At 46.3% G+C, this 23,949-nt stretch overlaps 1 protein-coding gene across 2 annotated transcripts in view; it reads left to right on the top strand.

The window, feature by feature from the left end:
* Positions 1 to 21,041, top strand: part of tbxa2r (thromboxane A2 receptor) — a 36,769-nt gene extending 15,728 nt beyond the window's left edge. For both annotated transcript variants that reach the window (XM_041204909.1, XM_041204910.1), the window contains exons 2-3: positions 14,052 to 14,899; positions 20,693 to 21,041. In XM_041204909.1, coding sequence (XP_041060843.1) covers positions 14,075 to 14,899; positions 20,693 to 20,938 — 1,071 coding nt within the window. In that variant the 5' untranslated portion in view covers positions 14,052 to 14,074 and the 3' untranslated portion in view covers positions 20,939 to 21,041. The remainder of the gene's footprint in view (positions 1 to 14,051; positions 14,900 to 20,692) is intronic.
* Positions 21,042 to 23,949: the final 2,908 nt, after the last annotated feature.

The raw sequence follows: 23,949 nt of genomic DNA, 5'->3' as shown, positions 1-23,949 counted from the left end.
CATAACTCTGCCACCTTGTCCCCCTTCTTCCTGGGGCTGCTGTAACCGGGCATGTGACAGTTCTTGGATGTCTGAAAGCAGGAAATAGAAAAGGGAGGGTTGGGGTGAGGGAAGTTGGGTGGGGTTGGAAAGCAAGTGATCCATGGTCACACCATCAACAGATTGTTCAACATGTCAGATAGCAGGATGAGAGGTGAGCTGGGAGTTGAGAAGGGGCATAAGACAGGAACATACCATCATCCTCAATGTTCTCAGTGATGATGAATGCCACAGGCTCCATCACAGCCAGCCGCATGATGTGGAGAGCCACCTCTACCTCAGGGCTCAGGAGTCTTTGTCCCCTGCCAGCTCCCCGTGGTTACAGGTGACCTTGTCCTGCAGAAGAGGGGACAGGTTAACAGTGAGTGTGTTGTTTGGGCGATGTGTCCTGCCATAGCTGAGTAGTTGGCGATAGGTGAAAATAGCAACAGCTGTGTATGAGGGTGAGGTGAATATGACCTGAATGATAGGCGAGAGTCCTGAGTGCCAGGAGCTTCTGCTCAGTGACTGATGGGCTGCTGTGCATTGAGCACCGTGAGAGATTGGTGGATATGAGGTCCTTCGAAGATGCATTCAATAATGTGGCTTCTTGTGGCACTGCTGTCGGGTCCCAGGGCCAGGCTCCTTGTACTCACCTCTCTGGCCACCTGCTACCATTCTGCTCGGAATGTGGTCCTGGAGGACCTACTGACTCTCCTGTGAAAACATGACCTTTCTTCTCGTGTCCTCCCCCATGATTAAAGTTCTCCAGAGCACTTCCCTTTACTGAAGAGCGCCCCCCCCCACTCTCTTCCCCGGTGCTCCATCTGTGCTACTCTTACATGTAGCAGTGCAGTATAGGCAGCCAGCAGCAGCTCCCTTCCACTGCGTGTAGTTCTCCTTTAAGAGGAGCAGATTGGCTGTGCTATGTGCTAGTAGAGCGCTCACCTGCAGGACACAAATCAGGCCCTTATTGAACGTTTAGCTGTCCATTCTTCAGAAACCTTAAATTGTGAAAACGGGCATGCCTGTGAAATTGAGACAGTCCCTTCTCTCCTGAGATGCTGGTGTTTGCTCTGTGCTTCAAGCTTTTTTTTCCGTGTGTGTTCCACAATTCCAGCGTCTGCAGTTTGTTTTTTTTTAATAATTATTTTTGTCTTCATTTTTGGGATAAAGCCGGCATTTATTGCCTGTCCCTGGTTGTCCTTGAAGAGGTGAGGTGGGGCTGTTGAGTCTTTTCCTGGACCTGCTGCAGCCTATGTTGAAAAGGTTTCTTTTTAAATTCCAAAATGGTTGCTATGGAGCCAGACAGAGCAGCAGCAGCACTCAGAATGCTCTTGTCATTTTACACCCATAAATCAGGCCTATTGACATTAAATTAAGACCCCGCTGCTTTTCCTCACTGAGTTTGTGCACGTTCAGTGTCTGAATTGGATCAGAACAAAACTTTATATATATAGAGAGGAAGAAAAAAATCCGATCAGCTTTTTTTCCAAGCTAGGATTCAGGTTACAGCTTTTGACCAACCATTGTCACTGTACTTGAGCTGAGTGACAGACCAGTCTTGCTTTGCATCTATGGATCGTCCGTTGTGCCCTGGATCCCCAGTTCAAATGAGACAACTCGTTAACTTGTCAGCATAGCAAAATTATTGGGCAACAGAAACAGAAAATGCTGGAAAAGCTCAGCAGGTCTGGCAGCATCTGAGTTTGCGCAAGTTGAGTGTCCGAATCTGAGCAGAACAGATGCTGTTGGCCAGCCGAGTTTTTCCAGCATTTTCTGTTTCTATTTCAGATTTCCAGCATTGGCTGTATTTTACTTACAAAATTATTGGGTAGATTGTTTGGATTTCATCCAAACGCTGAGTGGCTGGATTCCACTAAAATTTCTTTCTTCAGCAGCATTTCCATTTTACACACCAGACTTGTTGCTTTTCCTCTTCCTCAATCCCCATTACAGCTTTAACCTTTCCCGGAAACTTTAATCTTTCCCAGAAACTTTAATCCTTCCCCCAGGTACTTTATACCCACAGCTCCCAGGGAATGAACTATCACAAGGATTCTTTGTTCCTTTGTAATTATTAAAAAACATTGTTATTCTCCATGCTTTTCCCCTTGGCTAAAAATATTTAGCCAGCTTACATTCCCTTTTCTTTGAATGGTAAATAGGGCCTATAAATATGCAAATAAATTAGTTAGGCTGTAAGTGCACAGTTTTTAAATCAAAGCCAAAGAAGCTCTTGTGATATAAATGTGTGATAACTCAATATGTTCATAGGAAATTCTTTGTACTTTTCTTTTAACTGAGCTACTTTGAATGGCATAATAGCTCCACCCAAAACAGCCCAGAGAGGTAAATCATACAAACTAACTAAACATGCAAACACTAAAATTGGCACCAGTCATTTCCATGCTATTTATTTCTAAGACACTGATTTTATGTATTTAGCATACTTTTAAGTTCAATATTATATGATTTAACCTCTTCTTCCTGTTTATGTCAGATACCTCCAGCTAATTCCTTATTTGGTGTTGCATGAGAATTAAAATATTAAAGTTCTCCTCATAGCATTTTTTTAGCTGCAAGTTACACCACATGTCCGATGTGTATCATTGGATATTTTGGATCATATATTCCTCTTTTCAAATGGTGTCCCTTCCATAAATGGAAACAAGCAGATAGTTTTCCAGAATTTGAAATGGGGAGGAGTGTCAATTCCATAGACTCCTATAGTAATAATTGAGATGTTATGTGTTATCCAGCCTCCTCGATTTTGCGCCTGGACCCTTTTAAAGATTAGCCTTAGAATTCAAAGCTAGCAAAATAAACAGCATTGTTGGTAAAAGTTTATAGAAATAAACAAGTTCTCTCTCGGGTTTTGTAGAACTCTGTAATACAGCAACATACTTCTGTATACAAACCAAAAGCATGACTGTCTGTTCTTATCATGCTCTTTGTCTCCCCCTGTCTGTCTAGTTTTATAATGCAAGCTTTTGTTGGTCTTTCATGAAAACTGAATTCATTTCAGGCCAATTCTTTATTTATTCTCTTCACAAGAAAAGATGAGAGAAGGTCGTCATCAGACCCATTAAAGCCCATGCTATCCACCAGATGGAGAAATGAATTGGCCAGTATCAATAACTTGCACTTTTTTTCATCTCTTGGAAAACATATGTAGTCAGAGATGTAAACTTTAAGAACATAGTGAAAGAGTTCATTAAGGTCACATTGGGAAGAGCTTTAGGAAGAGAATTCCACAGTTCACTGGCATAATGTCTGAATTGGCTCTGTAACCAGTGGTGGGATGAGAGTCGGAGCGCATACAATAGGGCAGAATCAGCAGAGTGGGCATGAGGGTGGGAGAGACCAAGGCTGATTTGAAATTGAGGACAAAAAAGGCTACATACTGGGCAAATGGGGAACAAACATGAAAAAGTGTAAGGTCAGAGTGATAGAAGTACAAGATTTAGTGGAAAAAAGAGGAAGTTATGCATTTATATACCTGTTGTGCCTTTCACAACCAGAGAACATCCCATAGAACATTACAGCCTATGATGTACTGTTGACATTTATTCACTGTTGTAATGTAAGAAACGCAGCCACTAATTCATACACAGCAAGCTTCCACAAACTGTGATGTGATAATCACCAGATAACCTGTTTTAATGGTGTTTGATTTATTGAGCAGAACAGGGAGAAAGCCCCTGCTCTTCTTTTGAAATAGTGTCATGAGATAGATCTTTTACAATGGAGAGGAATACAGTTAACGTTTCGAGTCTGTATGACTCTTCAACAGAACTAAGTAAAAATAGAAGAGAGGTGAAATATAAGTTGGTTTAAAGGGGTGGTGGGGGGGGGTGACAAGAAGAGCTGGATAGAGGGCCAGTGAGATAGAGGCCCTCTATCCAGCTCTTCTTGTCCCACTACCCCCCTCACCCTTAAACCAACTTATATTTCACCTCTTTTCTATTTTTATTTAGTTCTGTTGAAGAGTCATGCGGACTCGAAACGTTAACTGTGTTCCTCTCCGCAGATGCTGCCAGACCTGCTGAGTTTTGCCAGGTATTTCTGTTCTTGTTTTGGATTTCCAGCATCTGCAGTTTTTTGCTTTTAGATCTTTTACAATACCTGAGAGGTAGATAGTGCCTTAGTTTAACCTCTCAGCTTCAAGACAGCACCTGTGACAGTGTAACGCTCCCTCAGTACATGGAGTGTCAGTGTTTATTTTTGTACTCTAGCACTGGAGTGGGACGTGAACCCCCAGCCTTCTGAGTCAGGCAAGACTGCTACCAACTGAGTCACAGGTGACAGTGGAGGATAGAGTTTTGGCAGAGCTTCAGACAAATTGACATTTATGTAAGGAAGAAATCAGTGAAAAAGGAGTTGGAGAAGTCAAGTTGGGAGGTGGATAAGGTATTGCCTAAGGGTTATATGAGTGGTGGGAGTGTGAAAAAGAATAGCTGTAAGACATTACGTAGGGAGAAGAAGAAGACTTGGTGATGGACTGGACGTAGGGTTTGATGTTCAACTCAAAGTCAAGCAGGACACAGAGAATGCACACTTGTTAGGTTTAACAAGAGGAAGCAGTGAGAAAGAGGCATGAAATAGGAGCTGAAGCCTGCAGTTTCTGGCAGGAGCTGAATAGGATTGCCCCAGTCTTGATGATGCTGAACTGGCAAATGTTTTTACTCATCCCTGACACGTTGTCAGGCTGCCAGTTGGGAGGCACAGTGATAGTTATGGAACCATGGAAGGAGAGATAAAGCTGCAAGTCTTTGGGAGTTGATCCCATGCTTCCAGAGGACGTCACCGAGGGCAGCGGTAAATGAGGGAAAGGAGTGACCAACGATGGGTCTTAGAACAAATTAGGGATAACCATCCAGTTCTGAGAAGAGAAATCATTGGCGATTTATGGCTTTGTAAGGAAAATGTAAAGAAGAGGTGGCATAAGAGGATCGAAAGGTTGTCTGTATCTTTTTTCTTTATTCATTCATAGGATGTGGGCATCACTGGCAAGGCCAGCATTTATTGCCCATCCCTAACTGCCCTCGAAAAGGCAGGCCATCTTCTTTAATGCAGTTGAGTAACTTGTTAAGCTATTACAGAGTTAACTAATTTAACATGGGTCTGGAGTCACATAAAGGTTAGACTAGGCAGTGCTGGTTTCCTCCTCTGAATGACATGAGAGAATCCGTTGGGTTTTCCCAGCAATCCAATAGTTTCATGGCCGCTGTTGCTGGCACCAGCTTTTTATTCCAGGTTTTTTAAATTGAATTTATATTTCCCCAACTGCTGTGGTGGAATTTGAATTCCCAGCTCCAGATACTTAATCCAAGCCCCTGGATTACCAGTTGAGTGACAGAACCACTATATTACTGTACCCCAGGAGTGAAAACTATAGAGACATTAAAGAGAAATGGCACATGGCCATCATATGGGATGTCTTTACTCACTGATATAATCCTTTGCTATTCTTCCTTGTGACTATTCTATGGCATTTCATCCAGACTGGAAAAAGTTAGAAATGTAACAGGTTTTAAGCAAGTAAAGCGTCAGGGACAGAGGGGAGGAGAGGAATGAACAAAATGGAAAGCCTGTAATAGGCTGGATCAGGAGAGATCCAATGAGAAAAGGGATGATGGAGCAAAGGAGCTGGTGATGGGACAAGTAAAGAAACAAAAGATGGGTCTAGAGGAGGGAACATGGGAATAGCAGAATCATCACCAAGAGCTGCCGTCTGAAAAAATGGGGATTGTGCTTCTATTTTTTGAGTTGACTCTGAAAGGTCATAAAGTGCCTAATGGATAAAATGATGCTGTTCCTCAAGCTTCTGTTAAGCTTCATTGGAACAACGCAGGATGCGCAGGACTGAGAGATCAGAGTGGGAGTGGAGCGGAGAATTAAAATGACTGGCAATTGAAAGCTCAAGGGGGGGGGGTGCTGGAAAAGTGGAAAATTGGGTGGGATAAATCCGACTTGCCACCCAGTGGGAACCATGCCTACTTTACCACCCACCACCACACTTGTGTCTCCAGAATGGAAAATTCCACCCGTTGACTTTCTGAAAGGAATTGTCCAAATTAACTTGACTTAAAGATATCTTAAAGTGATAAAGAACAATTACTTTTGACATCTGGATCAATTGATCACACCCAACTTGGACAAATGCAAGCTACATTACATTGCATATATGAATGAAAGCACTCAGTTATCAGCTTGTCAGTGCTAGTCCACATCTGACTTCGTGGCTAGTAGAACATTGAAGTTAAAATTTTCATCCTCATCTTCATACCAGCCCACTGCCACATTCAAGCTTCCTCCAGCCTCACATCTTTCCCCACACAGTTCCAGTTATTCGTCTCCTTGCTTACATGTACATACAACATGGAAGGTCGCCATTCAGCTCATCAACCCTGTACCAGTTCTTTGAAAGAATTATCCAACTCGCCTCACTCCTGCCCGTTTCCCCGTAGTCCTGCGATTTATTTCTTGTCAATTATAAATTACTTTCTCTTTTGAAAGCTTCTATTAAATCAGCTTGCACCACTCCTTCAGGCAGTGCTTTTCAGATCATATCGCCAATTACTAGCCTTCAGCTTCCTCGGGCTGTCTTTTTGGAACTCCCTCTCTGGATTCATTCAACTCTCTACTTCCAGCTTCATCCTTGAAAGCTTTCTTCAAGTGCATCTTTCCAGCTACGCTTTCAGCTATTTTACTCCTCCAACTTTCCCTCAATGGTTCAGTATATGGAGCATTAATGTTTTCGATTATCTACTTCCCCTCCGTAAATACCTTTTGACATATTATAGGTCAGGGGTGCTAGCTAAGTTAAAAGTTGTTGTTTCACAGTTGAAAGTTGGATTTCCAGTACATGTGTACTAGAGTATAAAGTTATTCATTTGGGATAATCAGTCTGCAAATGAAAATAGCATATTTTAAAATCTTAATTTTTCACGTCAAGCTCAATGATATTGCGATGCTAAATTAAAATTGCAGGAGACTTGTACAATTAAACTGGGGCCTTGACAGCTTTAAGGATGTTATTAAAGAAAAAAAAAGATAACTTCATATTTTAAACTGCTGATTTTCTTGCCTCTTTTTGGGCACCCATTTAAGTTGTCATGAAGTATACCAAGGATGTGTCATTGCTGATTGCAAGATAAATATTTGCAAGTTAAATGGGCTGGCTAAGTCAGTCATACCAAGAGAGAGTCAACTTCAGCAGAAGCAACATTTGTCCCATTTCACTGCTGGTTACAACCTCATGATCTCAGCTGTTTCATTTGCCAGATATTTATATTATCTGCTGGAAAAACATAATTCATAATATCTTCATGACATCAGAAATCTTGCATACAGAACATATCTTTGCAATATACAAGTGTTGATGTCTGATCTATTCTTTATTTAAGGGGCCGCAGGCACTAATCAAACAATGGAACTTATCAGAGTGCTTTATGAGAAAGTATTAATGCGTAACATGTTTCAAATATGTTGAGATTCTTGCACTAATGACAAGTCAGAAAAGGATCAATTGTGCAATGTGGGATAGCTAACCCAAATGGAAATAAACAGATACTTATAACCTATTAGAAAGATGAACATTAGAGACACAAACCAACTTATTAAGGTTGAGTTACATAATTTGTAATAAAAGCAAAATACCGTGAGTGCTGGAAATATGAAATTAAAACAGAAAGTGCTGGAAAAACTCAGCAGGTCTGGCAGCATCTGTGGAGAGAGGAACAGAGTTAATGTTTTGAGCTGAATATAACTTGTTGGGTTCCAAAGGAGAGTCACTTCGGGGTCCAAACGTTAACTCTTTCACAGGTGCTGTTAGGCTTCCTAAGCTTTTCCAGGCAATTTCTGTACATAATCTGTAAGCTATTTTCAATGGAGCAAAAAATGATCATCTACATGGGTTAAAAATTAGCATGGATTAATTCTGCATTGTACAACAAGCATAATAATGTGCTGAATAATATTTTCTGTGGGTGGCTTGCTTCTCATATCTTGAACTATCATTCACTGACTGTTTCTTCATAGTTAACATTTGAAATGATTGATATCTGTAAATTAAACTGACTGGACAAGTCACAATTGAGTAGAGTGCAAGGGAGGTGGGATCAGCTTCAAGAGTGGACATATTTACTCTATCTCACAGCTCTCTAAAGTTAGTTATAGAGCAGAGATGGTAGAGATCTGACTGCTGTCTTGGCCACTCTATGAGGCAATTAAGAAAGGAGTAGATAAAGAACAAAGTTATAAAAAAAATTTTTAAGAATCATAATTGAAATTAATAGTCTACCAGTAAAAGTAAAGAGAAAAAATATAATGTATGGTGTAGCAGTGTAAAACTGAAATTACCTTGTTATCTTCAGCTAACAGAGCCTGCAGTTGTCCAGGGCATGTGTGGATAACAAAAACAAAAACAGAATTACCTGGAAAAACTCAGCAGGATCCATTTGAAAAAAGTTATTGGGCGGAATTTTCTGTGCTCGCTGGCATTGGGTGTGATCGGCAGAGTGAGTGGACACAATGGCGTGAAACCAGTTTGCGATTGTCCGCTCAGCCCGCCAATAGCCGGCTGTACTTCCCACCACTGGACATCAGAAACTTCATTGTATGACATCAGCATTTCATTACCAGACCAGCCCGCCGGAATTGACCCCCCCCCCCCACCCCCAACCCACCCTCCACACCGCAACCCCCCGCTCCTCACTGGATCGTCCGTCCGTCCAATAGCACATAAAAGGTGTGCACTTGGTGGCCTGTTCTTTGGGGGGAACTCCGAGGTGAGTACACAGTAACATTGTACAACACTCACCAGGCTCACCGATTGGACTTCCAGTTTGAGGGGCATTGCGGGGTTGGGGTTAAGGGCAGCCTTGCCGTTGAGGTGACCTGTGGGGAGGGTCGGGGCAAGGGCAGCCCAGTCGTTGAATATAGCACACAAACATTTGGGATGGGGGGTGGGGGTTGGGTACTAGGGTGAGCGAGGTAAGTGGTCACACATTAGGGAAACCTGTACAAAGTGACCGTTCCTCTACAGCTGAGACAGTTCAAGCGCAGCCACATTGATTTGATTGGAGTGGGGCCTCTAGCTTATCTGCCCACTCAAGCAACGCAGAGGCATGAAAGTGCCACCAAATGCTTCATAGCTTTTCACGCTCCTCACCCCCTTCCCTCTCCAACCCCCCTCCAACCCCTGGCACAGACTGCAGAGTCATGAGCATTTTAATGGACTGTAGAACAGTTAGACGACTGCACATGTTGTACAATCTCCTTGCTAAAGGTGGCCATGGAGCAGTCACTGGTGGAGGCTCTCACAGCCCCTTGCCATGTCAGCATTCCTGTTTGGACCAGTGCAGCCTTGCAGTGCAGGTTAGGAGAATGTTTGCATCTCAGCTGAGGGCACAGCATGCAGTCCAGTGGGCAAAGCTGCTGCCAATGGGTCAGGTGGAGTGGGGCAGAGGTGGGTGGGGTTTCGGGCAGCCATACAGCGCATTAAACTCTGGCCATCCAAGCGGTGGCCACACTCTCCAGGAAGCCTTAAGGGGCCTTCAGACTTAACCAGGACAGGTTCTTAGTACACCCATGCTAACCCACACATCTCTGTCTTTCATCCTGCAGGAGTACATCAGGATCACAGAGCCTGGTGAACGAGCTGTATGTCTGATGGCTTACAGAAAGCAAAGATGATGGAGGAGAGAGCAACTGAGGCTTCTCACTGTGCAGAGGCAGGAGAAGCAACTTTAGGAAGAAGGGGCAGCTGGGGCTCCTGCACATGCTGCCAAATTGCCACAGTGAGCCATCGCTGGTTGGCACCTAGCAACATCCTGCAGATGACCAAGAACCAGTGTTGCCAAAGACTGCACATGTCTAGGGAACTGGTTGGTCATATCTGCCAACAGCTGCAGGATTTGGCACCACGGGGACTTGGAGGGCATCCACTGCCAGTGGTCGTGAAAGTGATGGCGGTGTTCAATTTCTACACTAGTGCCTCCTTTCAGGATTCCACAGGTGACTTCTGTGGAATCTCACAAGCCTGCCACAACTGCATCCATAAGTTCACGGATGCCATCTTTACAAGGGCACACAACTTTGTGCATTTTGCCCAGGACTAGGGCAGCCAGGATGCAGGAGTGATTGGATTTGCCCAGATCTCGGGTTTCCCACAGGTTCAGGGTGTGATTGACTGCACTCATGAGGCGCTCAGATCCCTGTCACAACACGCGGTGGACTGCATTAACTGCAAAGGCTTCCACTCACTGAACTTGCAGCTGGCGTGCAACCACCAGAAATGCATCCTGCTGGTGTGCGCATGGTTTCCAGGGAGTGTGCACGACACCTACATTCTCAGTTGGTCATAGATCCCTGAAGTCTTCAAGGGTCCACAGAGGCTGCAGGGATGTCTCCTCGGGGACAAGGGCCACCCACAGAGGCCGTGGCTGATGACACCTGTGTGGGGGCCTCAGACTGCAGCAGAGCGACGCTATAATGAGGCTAATGCAGCAGCTCACAACTTGGTGGAGCAGATCATCGGGATACTGAAGATGAGGTTCTGGTACCTGGACCAATCTGGTAGAGCCCTGCAATACAGTCCACAGAGGGTGTCACACATCATCGTCTGCTGCTGCACCCTTTACAACCTGGCGCTGCAATGGGGAGGGGAGCTGGCTGAGGAGGAGATGGAGGAGCTGGAGGTCTCCGATATGGAGGACGCCAGTGGGGATGAGGGTGAGGTCGTCCTCAGAGGTGACGATGACAGGGATGAAGCTCTCGCACTGGCCAGACAAGGCAGGCACACTCGGGAGGCCCTCATAGCTGTTAGATTTGTGGAGGATGATGACAACTTGCAGTGAGGACACTCCATAGATCTTCACATAGCCTCTGAGAATGTCTGGCCCCTGTCTGGTTGAGGGCAGCTCGCTTGTGCTCTGTGATCAGGGTCAGATCATAGAGACGCAGCCATGAAACTTTAAAAGCGCCTGATCCTTTGTCAGCCTTCAGCACCTGAGCCCTTCAGGAGCACAACATCACTGGTCACAGATGCTGAAGAGATGGGGGGCCAGTCCCACCTCAAAGGTGCTGAGAGCACACAGAGAGAATGAGGGAACTTATGTACCTGCCCACTACATCCTGGCAGCAATAACCAGCACCGCCAAGGTGCAGGCATCAGTAATGTTTCCAGGGAGTGTGAGGCTGGACCATCACTGTGGTCTGAAGGCTGCACAGACACAGGGAAGAGGCCCTGGACTGAGACACCTGCCTTTATCTTGTGCAGAAAGGTTTCACATCTGAGTGACACGAACACTGCTCATCAGAACAAGGAGCCACAGGCAGGGAGACATTCTTAGGAGTTTATTGTCAATAGTGAACAGTGTGTACAAGTGATTAACACCCATGCCTAGGCTGTGCAACTAATTCTCCTTAACCTTCCTAACCCTGCCGCCAAGTCTTGGTGCTCCTCGGACATCCACAGTGGAGCTAGAGGCTGCTGACTGGTACACCCTGTCTGTGATGACCTTGGTGGGCGTTCTCTGGAGGGCCGAGATTTTGAGGGCCCCGGCCTGCTCTCAGGGTCCTGCTGTGTGGCAGTGACACCCTCCTCGGCCTGTAGAGCAGGAGGTGCTGAGGTCATGGGAAGAGGGAATTCAGATGAGCCGGACACACTCGGAGTCACCTAGGTGTATGGTCCCGGGGTGTGCATCTGCTGATCCCCCTCCCTATGGGTGCCCAAGGGCCCCAGGCTGACTCCGTGAGTGGAAGGGGGAGCTGGAGTGAGATCGAGCTGCCCGGCATCCCTTTCATGTGCACACTGCTGGAGGCCAACTATGGCATCAGCGATGGAGTTGAGTCTGTACTGCAGAGCAGGAGCGAAGTCCTAGACCAAGGTCTCCATGTTGGCCACCATCCTGCCAGTGATGACCTCAGTGCATTGGCACTGCCAGCGCTATCACTTCAGACTGAAGGTGGATGAGCTCCTCCATCGTGCCTTGCAACCTGAGGAGTGCAGCGGACATCCCTTCCTGATGTTCCCAAGCTTGCCTTTGCAGGTCCAGCAACTGTGACATGACCGAGTCCAGAGGCTCCTCATCTGACTCAAACCCAGCAGATTTCTGGCCTCCAGCAGTCCTCCGAGTGCCGGACAGCAGGGAGGTCCCTGCCTCGCTCTGCTGTGGACCAGATAGTGTGATGTGCTCACCAGATTGTGATCCTGAGGCTATTCCAAAACTAGGTCCCACCAAGGTATGTGTCTCTGTGCTGGTGTAGGGTGTGGGTGAGCACTGTGACGTGACCTCAAGGAGGATGGCTTCAGATTTCTCTTTGGGGTTTCTTTGAAGCTTGATTGGAGTTCCTGGGTCATGAACTCCATTGGCTGTTTGGCAGATGTGCCTGCGAAAGCAAGGAGAGATCATTGGTGCATGGCAGTGGCCTGTGAAACAGGACACATCACTCACAGCATGGTTGTCTGATGGATGTTGCACTGCTGGATCCTCACTTGGTAGAGCAGCACCAACCTCACTGTCAGCACAGGACCGGTCCCGGTCATCACCAGCCAGCTGGATGGCTCTGTTTTCAAAGTCAGTGAGGACCTTGATTTCAGGCATTCCTCCACCGGTCTGTGACCTCTCCCTCCTATTGTGTGCCAGCTTGTCCTGCATGAATAGAAATGGAGAAAGTGTAAGCAGGACACCTGCGAGACCAGATGATAAGTATGCCTGGCCTGTGTGGGTGGTGAGTGGTCCCATGGACAGGATGAGGACAATGACGGTGAGTGTGAGAGAGTGAATGGTGATGTGCCTTGAACTGGCAGTGAGTGAGGGCCCTGTGGGTGTGAAAGAAACAAGTGAACCATTTCTGTATGTGAGAAGGCCCAATGGCCAATCAGACACAACTTGTCAACCGAAACCGGTTTCTAAGGGCAGAATATTGCTGTTGGCGTGTGGGGGCCGGCCCAACATGCTGACGTGTAAAATGACACGGGATGATGTCGGGCTTGTGTTCTGATGTCATCGTGATGTCATTTTGATACTTCATTCGGCAGGCGCGCACCTGCTGAACTGTCAATGACCTATTAAGGTCAATGACCTAAAAAGGTAATTTAACTTATTAACAACACTGCCTGCTCTACCTTAAGGCCGGTGGGGCAGGCGAAGAGCCCAAGCAGCCTTCGTGTTTTTCAGGAAACCTCACCCCCACGGGCGGGATGAGGTTTCCTGAAGGTTTTATAAAATAATTAAGTAAATTTTGCAAACTTCACAAACATGCCCCAGCTCATGTGACACTGTCGCACAAGGGGACTTAAAAGTTTTATTATCTACTTAATCTCCCTGAGGCAGCTCCCGTGTAATTGGCCCACCCACCTGCGTAAAGTGGTGGCGTGCAGCCAATCGTGGGTGGAGATTGGCTCCGCACCCGCTCCCCCCCCAGCCTGCCCGCCACAGGGAAAATTCTCCCCTAAGTGTATTGATTTTCTCCAAGAACTAAACATACATCCTTTTATGGAGCAATTTGCATTGCTTAATTTCTGTTTCAAGAGGCCAAGATATGTATAATATGAGCTTTACTGTAATGAAGGAAACATGGATCATCTGAACTGTAACAAAGATAATACCAAAGGTAAAGAGGATGTTGCCATGTCCTGAGTTAGCAGGTTGAACTCAGTTCCGTTCAGTGCAACAATTGGACTGCAAGAGAATAATAAAAACAGACCTTGACTGAGAGCTAGTACAAATTCTTGAGTAGTCTAACACAGTTTCACTCTTTGTGCCATTCCATATATTTAAAACATTTTTCGACCTTGCTGACAATGAATATTACTCGAAGCATATCTCTTGATGTTGGCAGCTTCATATCCTGGTCCAAACTAAACGTACTTCATAATATTTAAATTATATCGCTATAAATATAATATTATAATAGCTCAGAGTGAGATCGTTTTAGTAACTTGGAGATTTGTTAGAATCGCTAATCCAATTTAGCAGCAGCTTTTACATATGCTAACTTAACTCTCTTATTTTTTCTAGGATTCCTGAAAATAAATAATTCAATGTACAGCTCAGAGAAATTAAACCTACTCTTCAACACCATGAATGAAACCACTGTGGAGCCAATGGTGTGCAATTCTACGACACTGAATCAAATCAAATCTAACAGTACACATGCTTCTCCTTGGTTCTCAACAGCGTTTGCAGCTGTTGGACTTATCTCTAATCTGTTTGCCTTTGTGGTGCTAATAAATGCTTACAGAAAAGCACAGAGCAGGTCAAGATCTTCCTTCTTGATTTTCCTATGTGGCTTGGTTGTGACAGATTTTTCAGGTCTTGCTACAACGGCATCCATAGTTCTAACTTACCATCATATAAATTTCCAGTGGGATAAAGTCGACCCTCAGTGCCATCTTTGCAGATTTTTGGGATTTTCAATGGTGTTCTTTGGACTCAGCCCGCTATTGCTGGGGGCAACCATGGCAGTCGAGCGGTTTTTGGGAATAAACAAGCCATTTCTGCGTTCTACCAATTCTTCAAAACGACGTGCTTGGTGTACTGTGTTTATTGTTTGGCTGTTTTCTTTTTCTACTGGCCTGTTGCCTATTTGTGGACTTGGACATTATACACACCAATGGCCTAATTCCTGGTGTTTCTTTAACATGACAAACAGCACAAGTGATATTGCATTTTCAATATTGTTTTCCAGTATTGGATTGTTATCTCTGTCAGTGTCTGTTTTCCTGAATACAATCAGCGTTGTTACACTGTTCAAAATTTGCTGCAACCAATTAAGTGTTGAAAGGAGGAGAGACCATGAAGTAGAGATGATGGTGCAACTGTTGGGTATAATGGTTATTGCAACAGTCTGCTGGGCTCCATTGTTAGTAAGTACAAATTCATTTTTAACACTTTTAATTCTGGATAAGTTGCTAATTGACCATTTACAGGTTAGTAATAGTAGGGGCCTATATAGTGAGGCATAGAGAATAGTTTCAGCAACTCAGATTAACTGCTAACATTACTTTATAGTTCTTTAATGAATGAAATCCTAGTGGTCACAAGATATTGACCTTCCCCTGCTGTTGTTGTCCATCAGATTTGCGATGCCTTTAAAATGTGAGTTCTGAGAGTTGTAAACTTGGTCTAGCTCTCAAATTGGACACATTTAACCAAGCAAAAGAAACCTATCCTGAAAGGCATTAAAATAATGGAATACAAGGCTGATGCCAAATGGTTTCATAATGTCATTGACTTTTCACTCATAAGTTCCAGAATTTTTTTCAAGAATATTCCGTGATAATACAGGAACATCAAAACTGTTCAAAAAATATAACTGTAAAAATTGAAGGGGTATAATTTTTGTTATTAATTGTTGTATACGTTTGCTCCATGTTATCATTGGTTTCTGGCAAATATTTGTACTGTTTACCACAATGACTCAATCCAGGATGAGATAGCTCCAAGATATTATACTAAAGCCTCATCCAAGGAAAGAAAGAACTTGCAATTATATATCGCATTCCACAACCTCAGGACACCCCAAAGCGCTTCCCAGCTAATGAAGTGCTTCAGAAGTTTAGTGATTGTTACAATTGAGGGAAACAGGGTAACCCAGGCTTGTTCAAGCTTTTCATTTGCATTCTCACTCAAGGGGCTGATCAGCTAATTTCGGAAAGATCAGGTTTGGCCACAACATTAAACATGAATTTCAAAATAAAGTTGAGCTACGAAGAAAAGAAACAGCCTGCTGAGCAAAAATAAAGTCATGTCAAAGCAATAAACTAATAATTAAGAACATAGTCATGAATAAAGATCAGCAGGGAGTGTGAGAGGGACAGAGTCTGTTTGTCTGGCTCACCCCCAATCTCCTGATGCTCACTCACTCGCCCTCCCCCATTGTGTGAGCAGGTTGGTGTGTGGGGGTGAGTGGGAATCCTGAGACTGAGTGAGCTACACACACACACACTTCCTCACTCCCTCACACACACTTCCTCACTCCCTCACACACACTTCCTCACTCCCTCACTCTCTCTCCCACACACACTTACTCACTCCCTCACTCTCTCTCCCACACACACTTCCTCACTCCCTCACTCTCTCTCCCGCACTCACTCGCTCTCCCACACCATTGGGCAGCCAGTCTTTTCATCCTCACCACACTACCCTCCTCCAAACTCTTCCTCCTACCTTCACCCTGTTCTCCCCCCCACACCTCCCTCTTCTCCCCTCTCTTCTCCCTCTCCTTCTACTCCCTCCTGTTCTGTCCCTCCCTCTCTCTCTTTCTCTTTCTGTCTCTCTTCTGCCTCCCACCCACCTCCTTCCCCCTCCCTCCCACTCTCTTCTCCCTCCCTCCCTTCCTCTCTCTCTTCTCCCTCCCCTCTCTTCTCTTCTCTCTCTGTCTTCTGCCCCTCACCCACCTCCTTCTCCCCCCTCCCACCAGCACCTTCACATCCAGCCCCATCCTGCCCAACAGTGAATCTCTCCATCCCAATCCAGCCCAGCATGACATAGCAGCCTCCCTCTCTCTTCTCCACCCACCCTCCCTCCCTTTCTCTTTTACCCCCTCATCCCCCACACCCCTTCCTCTTCCCCTGCCTCTGCACTTCTCCCCCTTTTCTCCCTCTCCCCTTCCCTCCCATCCCTTCCCCCCTCCCCTTCACCTCCTCTCTCCTTTCTGCCCCTCTTCTTCCCCCACACCCTCCCTCTTCTCCCCCTCCCTCTCTCTCTTCTGCCCCCAACTCCTTTCCTCCCTCCCTCTTCATGCCCCTCTTCTCCCCCACTCTTTCCTCTTCCCCCACCCACCTCTCCCACTTCGTCTGCCTTCATCCCCCCTCCTTCCTCCTCCTCCAACTCGCTCTCCCTCACTCCCTTCCACTACCCTCCTCCAAACTCTTCCTCCTACCTTCACCCTGTTCTCCCCCCCACACCTCCCTCTTCTCCCCTCTCTTCTCCCTCTCCTTCTACTCCCTCCTGTTCTGTCCCTCCCTCTCTCTCTTTCTCTTTCTGTCTCTCTTCTGCCTCCCACCCACCTCCTTCCCCCTCCCTCCCACTCTCTTCTCCCTCCCTCCCTTCCTCTCTCTCTTCTCCCTCCCTTCTCTTCTCTTCTCTCTCTGTCTTCTGCCCCTCACCCACCTCCTTCTCCCCCCTCCCTCTCTCTTCTCCCCCCTCTCTCTCTCTCTTTCCTTTCTCTCTCTCTTCTCCCTCTCTCTGTTTCTTTCTTCCTCTCTCTCTTCTCCCTCCCTCTCTCTCTCTTGCTCTCTCTTTTCCCTCTCTCTCTCCTTTCTCTCTCTTTCTTCACCCTCTTTCTCTCTCTCTTTCTTTTCTCTCTGTTTCTCTCTCTTCTCTTTCATTTCTCTGTCTTCTCCCTCTCTGTCTGTTTCTTTCTCTCTCCCTCTCTTTCCTTTCTCTCTCTCTTCTCCCTCCCTCTGTTTCTTTCTCTCTCTCTCCTACCTTCACCCCCTCTTTCTCCCCTTCTCTCTTCTGCCCCCATCCCCCACCTACCTCCCTCTCGTTTTCTCTTCTCCCTCTCCCCCTCTCTCTCCCTCCCTCCCTCTCTCTTCTCTCCCTCCCTGTCTCTTCTGCCCCCCATCCCCCACATCCCTCTCTCTCTCTCTTTTCCCCCTCGCTCTCCTCCCCCTCCCTCCCTCTTCTCCCCTCTCTTCTTTCCTCCCCTTTTCTCTCTCTCTCCTCCCCCTCCCCTCCCTCTCCTCTCTCTCTCTCTCTCTCTCTCTGTCCTGCCCACCCACCTCCCCCTCCTTCTCCCCCCCTTCTCCTGCCTCTTTCCTCTCCCCCTCCCCGGTCCCTCTCTTCTCCCCTACCCATCTCCTTCCCCCTTCACCCCTCCTTTTACCCCTTTTCTTCCCCACCCCTCCCTCTTCCCCTCAATTCCTCTCTTCCCTCCCTCTCTCCTCTCCCCCCGCTCCCTCCTCTTCTCTCCACCCACCTTATCCACCTCTTTCTCCACCTTTTCCCCTCCTCCCCCTCTCTCCCCCCTCCTCTGACCCCTTCATCCCACCTTCCTTTCCCATCTTCCCCCCACTTCTGCTTCACCTCCCTCTTCTCCTCCTTCCCCCCTCCCCCATCTCTTCTCCCACCCCTCCTCTCCTCCCCCCATCTCTCCTCTTCTCCCACCTACCCCCCCTCTTCTCCCCTGTCTCTCCTCTCCCCATCTTCTCTCCCCTCCCCCCTCTCTCTTCCCCCCATCTCTTCTCCCACCCCTCCTCTCCCTCCATTCCCTGCTATTGTTTGAACAGTGCTCTGGGATTATATTTAATCAGAGGACAGAAATGGCCTTAATTTAATGTCTCATTTGAAAGATGGCATCTCCAAAAGTGCAGCACTCCCTCAGTACTCCACTGAAGTGTCAGCCGGGGTTTTCTGTTGAAATCTCTGACATGAGATAAGAGCCCACATTTACCGCTTCTGATTATTGAGAGGGGATTAATGTTTACATGGCAGAGAAGCAGGGAATTCTCCTATTGACCTGTCCAAAATGGTTTCTCCAGTCAACACCACTAAACTGAGGTTAACCAACCGTTTAACTCATTGCTATTTGCGGAACCTTGCTTTCACTGAGACCAGCTCCAAGGTTACATGAAACTTGAGCCACTGCACCTCAAAATAATCCACCACCTGTGAAATAGGTTTAGATGTTTCTACAAGACATGGTAGGTAGCGTATGAATCTAAAGACAGAATATTCCACTCCCACCAGCAGCAGGAATCGTGGCGGGTGGGGGTGTGGGTGGAGGGGTGCATTTAATTTGGTGGGAGGCAAAAAAAAACAGGTTCCCAAGGGTGGGGGGATAAACTGTTGGATTTTTGTTCTCCTGACTCTCGAGGTGAGTTGAGCTTCCCGACGAGCAGTGTCGGGGACCCCGTTTGCATAAATTAGCATCTTGTGCGTGCTCACTAAGAGGTCACCTCGCCGGAATTAAGTACACCCTCCAAATGAAGTTGCCCGTCTTAGACTGTTTAGAAGGTTTGGTTTTGCAGCTGTCTGAAAGGGACGGGCACCAGACGAGCTTCACTTCATCCACAACTTTGAGGTCCATAGATGCTGCTTCCTCCTTCCTGGGGATCTCGTATAACCTCATTGCCGTTAGCAAATGCTGCGCCAAGGCTGGACAGGGGAGGGGTGGGGGTGCAGGTCGGAAGGGTGGGGTGAAGGCTGGACAGGGGAGGCAGACTTATGGGGGAAGGGTGGGGAGAGTGTCTGAGGAAGTTGGGGACGAGGATCTGGACAAAGGGGGAGGAACGTCTGGGGAAGGTGGGAGGAGGATGTCCAAGGAAGTGGGGGTGAGAGAGTCCGGAGAAGGGGCCGAGTGTCTTAGAGGGCGGGGTCAGTGGTGTCGATGGTCAGGGCCTGGGGGTGAACTCAAGGTACTGTTGGTCAGAGAGGGGGACTAGATGGGTGGAGCAGGATCAGGGCGGGCAGGGATACGTTAATGAGTGTTGGCTCTGAAGGGAGGCATTGTGCTAGGGTTCAGGGTAACAGGGGGAGGTTCAAGGCTGAGAGAGGGAAGAGGAATGGTGATATTGGGTGGGTTTATGGTGATGGGGGTCGTTGGTGGGTGACAGGGGCAGGGTTGAAGGTGGTGGAGTGATCTTGACCACGCAGTTAGTCAGTCAGTGAGATCCCTCGAGGTGGGCGGAGGGTCTGTTCAGGTGACTGGAGTTCATGGTTAGTACAAGTTGCTGACTAAAGGGACACCCTAATAATTATGAGGTAACTGGCTGTCAAAGATGCTCAGTTGTGTTCTCTTCTCTAAGGCCGCATTGCAGCAGGTTTGTTCCCAATTCATGGGTCTCATAACATTGAGATCCCAGCAAGGTGTGGAGCTGCTGTTTATTCTGTGCCATTTGCCAGCGACTGCAGTCAGAGGCAGGGAGGGAGGTGGAACGCCCCAGGATGTGTTCGCTCACATCTGCGAGCTTCTCCAGTATGATCTGCAGCCACAACGGCTCTGTAGGAGTAATGCAAAGCTCGTGGGCTGCAATGAGTGAATGTCTGTCTGGGTGCCCTTTAAAAATGGAGGCAGGACCTTACCCCACGAGGTAACAGCAGGATGGGCGACTTCCTGCCCACCCCACCACGAGATTCGCGGAACTCCTCCCTGATGCATAATCAATGAGCTCAAAAGTGGAAGATTGCCTGTGTTCACCTGCTCAGCCATCCAGCGGAAATCACACCAATTTGCCCACCCACCCCTGGACTCAGGGCAGAATTTTCCATTCTGTAGACTAAGGTCTACTTCAGCCTTTACTATACTTTGGCAGTAATGGCAAATGGGGTTGCAGGAGTGATTTCTTACCCAGGTGCACAAGCTGGTCTGTTGCATTCATTTGACTTAACAATGCCTCTGTGGCTAATTGAAACTTGTGGATCTGAGATTATAAAAAATATTCAAGGTATTGAAAATTATACAAATTTTGTAGTTCTTTTAATAGTTTCAAATAAAACCAATTTAAAGAGAGCGTTATATGAAAGGATGCATATATTAATAACAATATCTTTTATATAGCCTCTTTCTTGTCTCAAATTGCTTTAAGTAACGAGCTTTTGAAGTGCCATTACTGTTTTATATTTTACATTGGTGAGCTACTTATGGAACAAACAGAAAGCCAATACAAATTTAAATACAATAGAAAATGATGTTTCTTTGTTGATTTCCACAGGTACTTATCCTAAAGAAGGCTTTTACAGATATGCCAAGTGACTTGAAAGAAATTCTAGTGATTTGCATCCGAATTGCCACATGGAACCAGATACTGGATCCATGGGTTTATATATTATTCAGAAGATCGGTTTTGAGGAGAATCAGCCCAAGCTTTCGATCGAGACCTTCAATCTCATCATTATATCCCAGTATAAATGCATCCTATAGACGAAGGTTCACACAAGCATCAGTGACAACCACATAGTCTATAATAACAGCTGAATTCAGCAAAGGTGCCACTGAACTAGAGTAATTTGTACGTACTGTAAAAATGTGTTTTATATTCCATAAAGCTTGCTTCTTCTAAATATGGGTAAAACATAGAATGACTTGATGGCCTGACCTTGATTCTTGGAAATACCCATAAGCTGAGTGATTTTTAATTAGGTCTCATGCCAAATTATGTTTTTTATATAAAAGTGCTTCCTTGAGATACGATGGTCAACCCTGGGTTTCCCATACGAATAGGACTATACTGAATTGTTTTGCAGTTTGTCAGCCAAGATTGCACTTGTGTCCAGTTATCCCAGCTAAAGCTAGATTGGCCACTGACAGCTTCTTAAATGTGGAGGGTTTTTTTTAAAAAAAAGACATCTTTGTGGTTTTGTGACATTTATGGGGAGGATTTTCCCCTTATATAAAAACAAAAAACTGTGGATGCTGGAAATCCAAAACAAAAACAGAATTACCTGGAAAAACTCAGCAGGTCTGGCAGCATCGGCGGAGAAGAAAAGAGTTGACGTTTCGAGTCCTCGTGACCCTTCACTCAGCAGGTCTGGCAGCATCGGCGGAGAAGAAAAGAGTTGACGTTTCGAGTCCTCGTGACCCTTCTGTCGAAGGGTCACGAGGACTTGAAACGTCAACTCTTTTCTTCTCCGCCGATGCTGCCAGACCTGCTGAGTTTTTCCAGGTAATTCTGTTTTTGTTTAGGATTTTCCCCTTGTCGGGCGGGTGCAGTGGGCAAGTCCGGGAGTGGCTGCGAAACTGAGTGCCGCCCGCGATCGGGCCCCAGCCGCGATTTCACGCTGGCAGGCCAATTAACGGGCAACCGGCGTGAATCGCGGCGCGGAAATGCTCAGTGCTGCCGGGATGGGGGTGGGAGGAGCGCGGTAGTCAGCACGTGCATGCGGGTGTGCGCTTACAGGAAGCTGCCTGAAGACACAGATCTCCCTCAGGGAGCTGAAGGTTTTTAACTTCACAGATGAAGAATCCAAAAGCAAGGAGAACACGTCCCCTCACGTGACTCTGTCACATGAGCAGGGACGTGTTAAAAATGAGTTTTGAAAGCTTTTATCGTTTTTTTTTTTAATCACTGGTCAAAACCTCATCCCGCCTGTGGATGAGGTTCGCAAAAAATGTAAAGGGGGCCTGGCCTTTTCACCCGCCCGACTGTCAGGTTGGATGGGCAGCAAAAACATTCCATTCAATTAATTGACTAAGGCCCTTAAAAACCCTCTTAATTGTCAACGGGCAGTTGCCACCTCTCACACACGCCCACCAACCGAAATATCGCTCCACTGCACAATGATGTTGGGACATTTGCCCGACATCATCGCGCACAATTTTACTGCCCTTTGGGTCAGGCACGCGTCCGCTCGATGAGGGAAGAATTCTGCCCCATGTGTGTGATAAATAAACTTACTGACCTGTCTTCTAGCAAGAAAGCAGCACCTTGGTAAATCGATGACATTTTGGAGTGCAGGAGAAGCTATTTAGTTGCTCCATGAGATGTGTGACCTGGCTCCTGCTCAACTCAGATCTCCATGGCATTTAATGTTCATTTTAGTTGATTTTTAAATCATAGCTATTAATGGTCATCTTCCAGAAATCACACTGTTTTCCCAACGTATTTACATTGAAGAGATAATGGTACTACTCAAATAGCAGAACTGACTGTGTGAAGAAAATCATTGGCTGTGCAGTAAAACCTGAAAATCATCCAAGAATAACAATAATAACATTTGCACCTTTCTTATTATCAAAAGATTGTGGTCATGTGCTGCCTGGTGAATGGTGATATTGGGAGCTGGTATAAAATTCTAACAGGCTAGACAGACTAGATGCAGGAAGGATGTTTCCCCTGGTTGAAGAGTCTAGAACCAGGGGCCACAGTCTCAGGATACTGGGCAGGCCATTTAGGACCGAGATGAGGAAACATTTCTTCACTTAAGAGGGTGGTCAAGCTGTGAAATTCTCTACCACAGAGGCTGTGGAGGCCAGGTCACTGAATATATTCAAGAAAGAAATTGATAATTTTTTGGATATTAGGGGCATCAAAAGGTATGGAGAGAAAGCAGGAATATGGCATTGAGATAGAGGATCAGCCATGATCATACTGAATGGTGCAGCAGGCTCGAAGGGCCGAATGGCCTATTGCTGTTCCTAGTTTTTTTAAATTGACATGCTGAGAGAATGCTTTCGCCTATGTGGGCCTAGAATTAGGAGGGAAGTATTTAATGTAGGTACTAGGGGTCTTCCCCACTGGCTGGAAAATCAGCAGAAGCCCCATGTTGCTTCTTTTAGGGAAGGCCTGCCAGGCATTAATTGCCCACTTAAAGGTTTCAGTTGGTTTGGGGGAGTGGAGGGGCAGCATGAGAAGGCCTTCTGTGGGCCAAACTGCCACAGACATAATCAGTGTGGAGATGGGAAGGTTGCAGGCTCCACATCCAATACCCTCACTCCTGATTAAATGCCCCCATGCCACCAAACTTGTCACAGGGGAAGGTATTAAATACTGCCTAGGGACAAATAGTTGCCCATTTAAGACAGGAAAGGAAGCATGTCTTCTCTCAGAGTGTTGTGACTCTTTGGGATTCTCTACACCAGAGAGCTGTGGAGGCCGAGTCATTGAATACATTCACCACTGCGATAGACTGATTTTTGAACTATAAGGTAGGCAAGGATTATGGGGATTTGGCAGGAAAGTGCAGTTGAGGCCAAGGTCAGTTGGACCATGATCTTATTGAATAGTGGAGCAGCCCAAAGGGCCAAATGACCTATTCCTGCTCCTGTTTCTTATGTTCTTACCTTACTGCTCCATTAACAATGACGCTTCAGCCCTCTGCCATTTTGAATGGGACCTGCCTTTGGGCAGCTGAAGTGAGGGTTTCTCTATGGTGATTCAACTGAAAAAAATACAATTCTTTTTCATTAGTTCTATGGCACAGAAGGAGCAATAGTTCACCTCCAAGCACGACAGAGATAGCCTGAGCAACT

The sequence above is a fragment of the Carcharodon carcharias genome, chromosome 14, assembly GCF_017639515.1.
Source record: "Carcharodon carcharias isolate sCarCar2 chromosome 14, sCarCar2.pri, whole genome shotgun sequence".
NCBI classification, from domain to species: Eukaryota; Metazoa; Chordata; class Chondrichthyes; order Lamniformes; family Lamnidae; genus Carcharodon; species Carcharodon carcharias.
The sequence above is the reverse complement of the archived record's forward strand: the minus strand, read 5'-3'. Positions and strand labels throughout refer to the sequence as shown.